Source organism: Lathyrus oleraceus, chromosome 2 (genome assembly GCF_024323335.1).
Source record: "Lathyrus oleraceus cultivar Zhongwan6 chromosome 2, CAAS_Psat_ZW6_1.0, whole genome shotgun sequence".
In the NCBI taxonomy this organism is placed as follows: domain Eukaryota; kingdom Viridiplantae; phylum Streptophyta; class Magnoliopsida; order Fabales; family Fabaceae; genus Lathyrus; species Lathyrus oleraceus.
This window is the reverse complement of record NC_066580.1, coordinates 241,052,652-241,064,945: the sequence shown is the minus strand read 5'-3', so window position 1 is coordinate 241,064,945 and position 12,294 is coordinate 241,052,652. Positions and strand designations below refer to the sequence as shown.

Below are 12,294 nucleotides of genomic sequence, written 5' to 3'. Positions count from 1 at the left end.
TGAAGATATAAAGGGTATTAAAGAGAATTTTCATATTCTTGAGAAGAGACTGAGGGAAATGGAAGGTGACCGAGTTTTTGGTGTTGCCACTAAGGAGATGTGCCTAGTATTTGGTCTTGTAATTCCTGCAAAATTCAAGACTCCTGACTTTGATAGATACGAGGGCCATAAATGTCCTAAGAGTCATCTTGTTATGTACTACCAAAAAATGGTTGCCCATGTTGAAGACGATAAGCTCACGATCCACTTCTTTCAAGACAACCTGAAGGGCACCCCCTGCAAGTGGTACCTAAGCCTCGATCAAAGTCGTATCCGGTGCTTCCAAGACTTGTCTGATGCTTTCATTAAGCATTACAAATACAACATGGATATGGCTCCAGACAGAACAGAATTGTTGAATATGTCTCAAAAAGACAACAAGTCATTCAAAGAGTATGCACAACCCTGAAAAGAGATGGCCTCTCAGGTTGAACCACCTTTGGCAGAAAAAGAATTAGCTAATTGGTTTATGGATATTGTACAACCAATGTTCTATGAGAGGATGGTGGGCAGTGTGTCTGCAAGTTTTTCTGACTTGGTAGCTCTAGGCATTAAAGTTGAACTCAGTTTGAAGAATGGAAAGATGATTAGTGCTGTTGGAACTTCTAATAATAACAATGCTAAGAAGTTTCCCGGAAATTGTCAGGAAAAAAAAAGGAAGGAGAGACGAATGTTTTGTCGTCCAATCGAGGAAGGAGTCAACCATGGAGAAAGCAACAATGAAAGTTCACTCAACAACAACTAGCATACCCTGTGCAGTATGTTCAACAACCATATGTGGCAACAATTGGGCCATATTTCAACCAACAACAAGTACCTATTTATCAACTAGTTCAACGAACACCAATTCATCAACTCGCTCAAGTTACTCCTGCATATCAACAAGCGCCTGCGGCCCTAACATATCAACAACCAAGAGCTCAAGCTCCTCGTCAGAATGCACCAACTCAAAATAGAAGACAAGGTGTTAAACCTCTCTTCAGTCTAATTCTGATGATGTATACTGAGTTATATCCTTCTCTATTGCAAAAGGGGTTAGTGGTTCCTAGACCTTTGGGTCCACCTCCTCATCCTTTGCCTCCATGGTATAACCTAAATTCGCATTTCCCTTTCCATGAGGGTGCACCTGGGCATGATTTTGAAGGGTGTTACGCTTTGAAGCATATAGTGCGAGAATTCATGGAAAAGAAGATTTTTTTTCATTCAGAGACTTGGGGCCTAATGTCAAGAGTAATCCTTTGGCCAGCACATGGAACTGTTAATGCGGTTGAAGAAGCATTTGATGGTGATGTGATCAAAGATGTTGCAAATATCAAGACTCCTTTGCTAGCATTCCATGCGAGATTGGTGGAAGCTGGTTTGGTTAGTGCTTATCACAAGGATTATGAAGAATGTGCCATTCATACAAGAGGATGTGAGATGGTACGAAAAGATGTCCAAGATTTGATGAACTAGGGAGTGCTACAAGTTAGTAGCCTCGTGAGAAGAGATGAAGTAGTTGCAATTGAGCCAATTTTCAATTTACCAGAGCCAATTGAGATAACCTATCGAAGAAAAGATATTGTTCAGTCGGTTAATTATCCGTCACCCGTGCTTATCTGCGTGCCTAGTCCTTTCCCCTACGGAAGTACTAAGGCAGTACCATGGAAATATGATATAACTATCATTGACAAAGAGTCTGAAGAGAGTAGACAAGAGAAAAGTTTGAAGGTTGATGGTGCCGATGTCACAAACATCGCAAGGACGGGCCAAATGATCCGCAATGGGCGAATTTACACTCCCCAGTTTAATGTGACCTCTCAAGTACCAACCAAAGAAATTGCAACCGCAATCCCTATTAGGGAGAAAAATATGGTTAAATTCAATGAAGATGCTGAATTTTTGAAGATCATTAAAAAGAGTGATTACAAAGTAGGTGATAAGTTGCACCAGACGTCATCAAAAATTTCCATTTTTTCCTTGCTTATGTGTTTCCCAACTCATAGGAATGCATTATTGAAAGTGCTAGTGCAAGCCCATGTCACTCAAGATATAACGGTTGGCCAGTTTGATGGAGTGGTTTCCAATATCACAGCTTGCAACACCCTGATTTTCAATGGTGGAGAGTTGCCAAAGGAAGGACAAAATCACAATCGCGCCTTACATGTCTCAGTGAAGTGCCAAGAGGATATTCTAGCAAGAGATTTAGTGGATACAGGGTCCTCCCTCAATGTTCTACCGAAGAGGACACTTGCCAAATTAGCTTTTCAAGGATCAGAAATGAGGCCTAGTGCACTAATTGTCAAAGCATTTGATGGGTCCCGGAGGACCGTGATTGGTGAAGTGGAGTTACCAATTTTGATTGGTCCACATGTATTTAACATAACTTTCCAGGTCATGGATATCAATCCTGCCTACATTTGCCTATTGGGGAAACCTTGGATACATGTCGTTGGGGCAGTAACCTCCACTTTGCATCAGAAATGAAGTTTGTCATCAACACAAGCTTGTAATCATCTGTGGTGAAGAATATATCATGGTTAGCCACCTCTCCTCCTTTCGTTACATCGAGGCTAATGAAGATTCCTTGGAAACTTCTTTCCAAGCTCTAGAGATAGCCAATGCCACTTTTGTGGAAGTGAAAGAATCTGTGGAGAAAGTCATCCTGTCATTTGCATCTGTGAAAAGTACAAAGACAACTATTGAGAATGGGAGTCCTGAAGGTTGGGGACAAGTTATTGACATCAGCATGAAGACATACCATTTCGGTTTGGGGTACAAGCCATTCGTTAAAGAAGGAGCCCCGGTCCCTACAAAGGATCGTATGCAAAGAATTCAAGACGTATTCCTCATTGCAGGCTATGTCTATGGAGATCAAGTCAACACGGTTGAAGAAGACATTGAAGATGAAGACATGACAAATCTAGTGTATTAGTGTGAAGCAACTTTGACCAATTGGGAAGCAATTGAGATTCCTGAAGTCATTCCTATATCAAAGTAATTGTTCTTTTCCTTTGGTTTCTAAATCCTTAGCTCTACCCAAGACTAACAGATCATGTTGTAGGGCCTCTTTTTATTTTCAAAATAATCATGATGAATCAAAGGCATTTTGTTAAATTCTTATTATTCATTTCATTGCTTTCTTTTCAGAAAATGAAAATCTTTTCAAAAATACAAAAAATATTTTCCTTTCGCATTTTTCCACTTTTAATAAAAATAAATCATTCAAAAACATGAAGAATAATCAATAAACCCGTTAAATCCAATGACTCTACTCCTTCGCATAACTTTGAGTTCCCTGTCTACCAAGCGGAAGAAGAAGGCGAGGAAGATTGTGATATCCCCGATGAATTGGCAAGGTTGCTCGAGCACGAGTCCAAAGCCCTCCAGCCACATCAAGAGCTGGTGGAGATAATCAGCCTTGGCACAGAGGAAGAGAAGAAAGAGGTCAAGATTGGAGCCACGCTTGGGGCAAGCATCAAAGAAATATTTGTCAAGCTGTTGCAAGAGTTCACATATGTGTTCGCATGGTCATACCAGGATATGCCAGGTCTAGACATTGATATTGTTGTTCACAAGCAACCAATTCAACCAGAATGCCCACCAATGAAGAAAAAACTCCGAAGAACAAGACCGAACATGACTCTGAAGATTCGTGAAGAGGTCAAAAGACAATTTGATGTCGGTTTTCTAGAAGTTTCAAAGTATCCTCAATGGGTAGCCAATATTGGACATGTACCCAAAAAGGATGGCAAGGTTAGGATGTGTGTCGATTATACGGATTTGAACAAAGCTAGTCCAAAGGATGACTTACCTCTATAACACATTGACACTCTGGTAGACAACACTACTAAATTTGTTGTCTTCTCCTTTATGGATGGATTCCCATGCTACAATCAGATCAAGATGAATCCTGATGATATGGAAAAGACCATGTTCATCACCCCTTGGGGAACGTATTACTACAAGGTCATGCCTTTCGGTCTTAAGAACGCAAGGGAAACCTACCAAAGAGAGATGGTCACCCTCTTCCATGATATGATGCACAAAGAGATTGAGGTTTATGTCGATGACATGATCGCTAAATATAAAAGTGAAGAGGACCATATGAACCACTTGCAAAAGATGATTGAGTGCCTCAGAAAGTTCCGACTATGTTTAAACCCTGCTAAATGCACATTTGGTGTTCGATCCATAAAATTACTTGGATTCATTGTTAGTCAACAAGGAATTGAGGTAGATCCATAAAAAGTTAGAGCAATACAAGAAATGCCTGCTCCATGTACCAAAAAAGAAGTCAGGGGTTTCCTTGGACGTTTGAACTACATCTCCCGGTTTATCTCACATATGACTGCTATGTGTGGGCCCATCTTCAAGTTACTTCGCAAAGATCAAGCAGTTGAATGGAATCCTAATTGTCAAGGAGCTTTTGAGAAAATCAGAAATTACTTGCAAGAGCCTTTTATCCTGATTCCACCTATTCAAGGGAAGCCTCTATTTATGTATTTGACTGTGCTTGAAGAGTCTATGTGATGTGTTCTAGGAAAAGATGACAAAACCGACCAAAAGGAGTATGATATCTATTACTTGAGCAAAACGTTTACCGATTGTGAAACCAAATATTCACTCTTGGAGAAGACTTGTTACGCTCTAGCATTGGCCGCCAAACGTGTCAGGCAATATATGATTTGTCATACGACTTTGTTGATTTCTAAGATGGATCCAATATAGTACATTTTTGAAAATCCTGCGTTAACTGGAAGACTTTCCCGTTGGCAGATGTTGTTGTCTGAGTATGACATCTAGTACGTAACCCAAAAGGCCATCAAAGAAAGTGTGTTGTCTGACTACCTTGCACACCAACCAGTTGAAGACTATGAGTCATTGAAGTTCGACTTCCCTGATGAAGATATTATAGCTATAAAAGATTATGAGATCCCAGGCCTTGACGAAGGACCTGAACCAGGATCTTGATGGAAGCTAATGTTTGTTGGTTCCTCCAATTACATGGGGCATGGTGTGGGAGTTGTTTTTCTAAATCCAAATGGTGGCTATACTCCTTTCACAACAAGGTTGTGTTTTGAATGCACAAACAATATAGCAGAATACAAGGCGTGCATCCTGGGCATTGAATCTGCAATTGACCTCTGAATCAAGATCCTTGAGGTGTGTGGAGACTTAGCCCTGGTAATCTACCAAGTCAAAGGTGAACGGGAAACCCATGATACCAAGATGATCCTATATCGTGCATACATTGTGGAATTGATAAAATACTTTGATGAAGTCACTTTCCATCATATCCCAAGGACAGAAAATCAAGTAGCTATCACTCTGGCTATGTTAACCTCAATGTACCAAGTTAGATTTCACAATGAAGCACCGCTCAACCAAATAGAGCGAAAAACTGAGCCAGCCTATTGTAAATTGGTTGAAGAGGAAGCCGATGGAAAACCTTGGTTTCATGACATCAGACACTACCTGCAAAATCAAGAGTATCCAACAAATGCTGCAACCCTAGATAAAAGACCCTGAGGAAGTTAGCATCCAAATTCTTCCTAAGCAATGATGTGTTATACAAGAGAAACCACGACATGGTTTTTCTCAGATGCGTGAATAGACACGAAGCATACCTGTTAATCAAACAGATTCATGAAGGATCTTTTGGGACTCATGCCAATGGGCATGCCATGGCTAAAAAGATTTTGAGAGCTGGTTATTACTGGTTGACCATGGAGTCTGATTGTTTCAACTATGCCAGAAAATGTCACAAGTGTCAAATTTATGCTGACAAAGTGCATGTGTTGCCAACGTTACTGAATGTCTTAACATCACCCTGGCCTTTCTCAATGTGGGGCATTGACATGATTTACGCCATAGAGCCTAAAGCCTCAAACGGTCACCGCTTCATTCTAGTAGCAATTGATGATTTTACAAAATGGGTATAAGTCGCTTCTTATGCCAACGTAACAAAATAGGTGGTTGCTCATTTCCTAAAAAAGGAGATCATTTGCCGCTATGGAATTCCAAGTCGGATCAATCACAGATACTGGGACGAATTTGAACAACAAAACAATGAAAGAGATGTGTGAGATCTTCAAGATTGAGCATCATAACTCTTCCCCATATTGTCCAAAGATGAATGGTGTTGTTGAAGCCACTAATAAAAACATAAATAAGATCCTACAGAAGATGGTGAAAACTTATAGGGATTGGCACGAAATGCTACCTTTTGCACTACATGGATATCAGACCTCAGTTCGTACTTCAACAGGGGAAACCCCTTTCTATTTAATATATGGGATGGAAGCAGTTCTCCCAATCGAAGTCGAGATACCATCTGTGAGAATCTTGATGGAAACCAAGCTGGAAGAAGCTGAATGGGTTTAGAATAGATATGACCAGTTGAACCTCGTTGATGAGAAGCGTATGACCACTATGTGCCATGGACAATTGTACCAGAGACGGCTTAAAAGGGCGTTTGATAAGAAAGTCCATATTCGGGAATTCAAATAAGGAGATCTCGTGCTCAAGAAGATTTTTCCTGTGCACAAAGATTTATGTGGGAAGTGGACTCCTAACTATGAAGGCCCATATGTTGTAAAGAAAGCCTTCTCCTGAGGTGTCCTGATTCTTAAAACTATGGATGAGGAAGAGCTCTCACACCCCGTGAACTCTGATGCAGTAAAAAATACTATGCCTAATAAAAACCCGCTAAGTCGAAAACCTGAAAAGGCGACTTAGGAAAAAATGGGTATCCTGGTGGATTGAAAACCCGAAAGGGCGATCTAGGGAAAATTTAGGGATACAATAGAAAAATGATAGCACGCTACGTTGAAAACTCGAAAGGGCGACTTAGGAAAAAAAAGAGCATTTCGGTGGACTGAAAACCCAAAAGGGCGGTCCAGGAAAAAATTAGGGACTAAAGGCAAAGACTGCATCAGATAGTGATAATCAACACAAGAAGAGCCAAAGGCGGAAGATCAATCCAACTTCTCTTTTCAGAAGCAAGGTTTTGTGGAGTCATGGTTATTAGGGCTAGTAGTGGTTTTTGGATTCAATGTAAACCCTTTCCCCATTGTCATTTTCAAAATTGTAATATTCCATGGAGTTCCGCCATTTGCATGCTACCATTCTTTAATAAATACAAAATTTGTCTATCAATATTGTCACCCGTGTTTTTTCTCTGTTATTCAAAATGCCATTTATTTGTTAATAATGAGATTTTGAACTTGAAAATATTTTTTAACACATATTGAAAGAACACAATTTTTTCTTTGGAATATGGGAAAATTAAAAGGAAATCATATGATGTCTCGAAAGTCTCAAGGTTGTAGAAGCACCCCTAGATCATCGTAACAAAGATCTCCATTGGGCATAACTTATCAACATTCTAGAAGGATCTATTGGACAAAAATAATTGTTAAGCTTGATGAATTTTCCCTTAGCAGCATCCATCACAGGGCATTTTGGTTGAGTAATTGGTGTTGAGGAATCAAAATCTCCATAAAGAGTCTCCACAAACTCCCAGTCTATGTAGAGTTAGCATTTTCATATCATGAACATTCACATATCATGCATAAAAGAAAAATCCAATCATGCATGGTCCAGAGTGTACCCCGTGCTCATTTTTGCATAGACTCGGGTCTTGTCGTTGATTGTTGTCCTTTGATCCAAAAGACCAGTTGTCACTAGCACTCTGTCCTCAAAGTCCAATTGTTATTGGCATCCTCCAAAAGTCCAGTCATAACTGGCATTCCATTTACAAATCTAATCATAATTGGTACCTGGAGTTCGGTTGTCGCCAACATCATTTAAAGTTCCAATTGTAACTAATACCAATCTGTTAGGAGCTGTTTGTAACCAATACTTACGGTCAAAATACAACTTTTGTTGGCACATACAGAGAGTTTAATTACCCTGTTTTTTCCTGATGATTCCTATAAAGTCATGTTTGACTATTCATTTTAAGGAATTCCAAGAAGCTTGGGTGTTATGCTAGTTAGAAAAAACTCCAATGATGTTTGTCTTGATTGATTTCTTCATAAAAGACCGTCTTAGCCTTTTACATGGATGTTCTTCTTGCAAGAAGACTCCTAATCTTGTTTTGCATGGATGAATTTCTAATAAGAAAATTCCAATATTTTGTGCGGATGATTTTCTAGTAAGCAAATTCCAATGTATGGTTTTTTGGGTGATCTTCTAGTGAGAAGACTCCAATTTTTTTTGTCTTCGATAAATTCCCTGTTAGGAATCTCCAAAATCTCTGATTGGATGAATTTCTTATGAGAAATCTCCAGAACTGTCAGATATATTCTAAAGTGTTGGGTCATGTCTGAACCTATTGATGAAACATACTTTGAATATTCCTCAGTATCCTTTTCCCAACAATTTGTCATCCAAAGTGAGTCCACACCCATTATCTTTGACATTTCTTGTGAATCAACACTACTGTATCTCCATCATTTCTCACAGGTTTGTCCATCATCCATAAAAAAAATCATGTTTGGGGTCATCTCACATCACAACCTCGGTGAAAAAAAACCATTCATGCATGCATAACATACCATATCTTGTCATCGGCATTTAGGGACAAAATTTGAGTCTTATGTATTTAAATATCTTTCACCAAGATACCATGAGGATTGTCATCACACATACCATTTGGTAAAGCTATTTAAATAGGAGCAACTATCATACCCCAATTTTGACCCTGAATCACCGAATCAATGCGTTCATCGAATCATTAACATCATATGCATATAAGAACATGCATAATATCCAAATTGTCAGTCAGAATAATTTCTCGGATTTACAAACAGATCGGTCAAACTGAATCTTAACTGTGCGTAAAATCAATGGACGAAAAATTTCAAAATCGAGCTTGCAGACGTCAATTATATTAATTTACGTTTCGGGTAGTTTAATTTGGTGTGCTCGTTTTATTTTTTGACCACTGTTTTGGTCGCATTTTGATCAGTCTGAGCCTTTTTACCGGTCAAAATTTATTTCAAAATTAAATCAGACGTTGTATATTTTCGATAAGTTTAATTTACGGTGATCATTTTGGTGTAGTCAATTTATTTTTTAGGCATTTTTGCGCCCGACTTTTATTTATTTTGAGTATTTTTATTTTTTCATTTTTGACAAAGTGTATAGAAAAATTAAATAGAATTATTGGTATTTTTATAATATTTTTATTTTACTTATTTTTTAATATTTTATTTTATTTAGTTTTAGTTAATACTGTCTAATTTTGTTTCTAAAATGAGCACCAAGGATATTTGTGGATTTTCAAAATGATTAAAAACCCTAATCTAACTTTTATATATATATATATATATATATATATATATATATATATATATATATATATATATATATATATATATATATATATATATATATATATATATATATATTGGTGATGTTGAGAGTGAGAGGACGGATCAAAAAGTACCAACGTACTAACTGCGCATCTCTATTTTGGTTTGCATAGAAGAATTAAGATAGGCTTCAGGAAATGAATTTGGATTTGTACACATACCAATTGTTTTAACCATAAAACAAATCTGCAGATCATACCGTATTGATGGTTACATTTTTTATTTATTATCCAGTGCTTGTTTTGGCACTAGCTTTTTATATATATATTTCGGACAGTGGAAGTATATATATATATATATATATATATATATATATATATATATATATATATATATATATATATATATATATATATATATATATATATATATATATATATATATATATATATATATATATATATATATATATATATATATATATATATATATATATATATATTTTGTTAATTTTTTTTAATTTTTCTATTTTTATTTATTTCTGAAACGATGCCGAATTTTATTTGATAGTGTGTGTTATTTTGTTTCGATTACATTGATCTGAAATATTGTAACACTGGTGAATAATGAAAAATAAACGGTGTGCGTTGTTGTTGTTTTATTTACGTTTGGATCATGTTGTTTGGATTGAATCATGTCGATACGCTGTTTGCATATTTGTGTGCATGATGTGTGACATTTGTGTTAGTTCGATCCGGTTGCGATGATCGCATTCTTGCGTTAGCGATATTGTTTTATTTTTTGTTTTAACATGTTTTATTTCATTTTTGCTTCATATTTTATATTGATAATTTTAGATATGTGCGATTTTGATCCATATTGCGATGATCACGTTTAGTGTAGCAAGCTTTTGGTTGATTTTATCAGTTCATGTGTGTTTTTTTATCGTTGCATTCCAATTTTGTACATGAATCTGATGGTTTAGCATAGTAGTAATCTGCTTTTTTGTTCGCTTACCAATTTGCGTTTCGATTCGCAACTTTATGCTTTAATTTGATTTTATTATATTGTTGATTCTTTATTCGACTTGCGATGACCGCTTACGCCGTAGCAATTTTCCTTTTTTATTTCCTCAAATTATGTTAAGAACAACGATCCAACATCTTTATGTTTATATCCAATTTAATTTAATTTAAAAATGTTTTTTGGTAGCCTTGCATGTCTTCGCGTACGCGACTTTGATTTGTGTTTTTGCGTCATGATTTTAATCTGTGCACTTTTCTTTTCACTTTTTTTTCCTCGATTCACTTGTTATGGATGTGCGATGTAAATATGGTATATTCTCTTGTATATTTTCAATTTTATCATTGTTGAATGTTTATATGTATGTTCATATCTCGTGGCGTTTGATTTACGCCTTGTGCTCGAGTTCATGCCATTATGAATTCACACCCCTTTGCGATTCAATTCGCACCATTCGCGTTATCATTTGTGTCCATCATATTTAACCACCGGTTTCAATTTATTTCTAACCACTTACTCAAAATCATTTTCAAAACTATTTTGTAAGGCAAGACAAGAGCTTGATCCAATGTCAAGTTATTTTCAGAATCATCTCAAAACCAACCCATTTGACTTTTCTTTTCAAAATGTTCCCACTATCTCAATTTATCAACCATCCACATTCAAATCATTTTTCAAACCACTTCAACTTTCTTTTAATAACCATAAACAAACCTCGATCAACATCGAATGCATTTTCCCAATAAAACTTCAAAATACATAAAAATATTCAAAACACTTCTTTAATAAAGATGGAAATGGAACGGGGTGAATACCACGAGCTCCTGAGACTAGGATTCGAGATGGATATCTCGCTAATCCAAGCTCTCGCCATCGCCAAAAATATATCAAACTCATTCAACCTTTTTTTTTCCTTTTGGCACAACCAAAAACCTTTTCAGAAACGAAAGACATTTTGTCTTAAGTAGATGAAAAACATTGTTTCGTCCATAATTGTTGAGTTGAGATAAGTGGCGTGAATGTGACTTATAAATCCATTCAATGTGGTTCAAATGTCCGCTTCTTACTTGTTTTGGATAAAACAATGTTTTCCGTCGATTAATACAAGATAACTTTCGCTAAAATTGACCAACAAACAAACTTTTTTTACCCAGAACTATGTGTGCCTTAACTTCTCTTTTGAGATACGTAGGAGCAGGATTGCAAAATCTTGTCAGGCCCACTAATAAAAAATAAACCTTTTGTCCTCTTCTTTACCCTCTTAATAACTCGAGAAGCCTAAATTATAAACAAACACTAACACATACAACTAATCAAATGGTTCCCGTTGAGTACAACGGACGTGAGGGGTGTTAATACCTTCCCCTCGTGTCACCGACTCCCGAACCCTGATATTGGTTGTGAGGACCTTATCATTATCCGTATTTAGGGGTTTTATTCAACATTTTCCCTTTCCCTCTGTTGGAATAAATAAAGATCGATGGCGACTCTGTTAATTCCATCGTGCAAGCGTGCGATTGCGCTTTGCGAGGTCGTTCTTATTTTTCGAGGGACGACATTCGTGTTAATACATGCTAGAGACATGATATGTAGATCACTCTCCTATAGTTATTCCACAGAAAAAGAAAAGAGGATGGATCAAGCACAAAGGTTAGGAGGATGGTCCATTACTTCAATCCATACTTCATAGTACTTAGGACAAACTGATGCATCAATCCAAAGTACCTTAAATGATCCCTGGTCAATTAGGAGGTAGATTTGAAATGATGAAATTTCATCAAGTACCAATCCATACATAATGAACAAGATGGACACTAGCCATCCAATTGGTCAAGAGGAAAATAAAGAGATGAAGAAGAAGAGGACAAGAGAGATCAAATCCAAATTGGATCAAAGTTTTAATCAAGTCATCATCAAAATCAATCATCTA

General features: G+C 36.9%; 1 protein-coding gene across 1 annotated transcript; it reads left to right on the top strand.

Moving 5' to 3' along the window:
- Positions 1–454: 454 nt before the first annotated feature.
- LOC127122739 (uncharacterized) lies at positions 455–2,505 on the top strand. The gene is made up of 3 exons (XM_051053029.1): positions 455–680; positions 785–1,401; positions 1,495–2,505. Exons 1-3 carry the CDS (start codon positions 455–457, stop codon positions 2,503–2,505), a joined length of 1,854 nt encoding a protein of 617 aa, XP_050908986.1.
- The last annotated feature ends 9,789 nt before the right edge of the window (positions 2,506–12,294 follow it).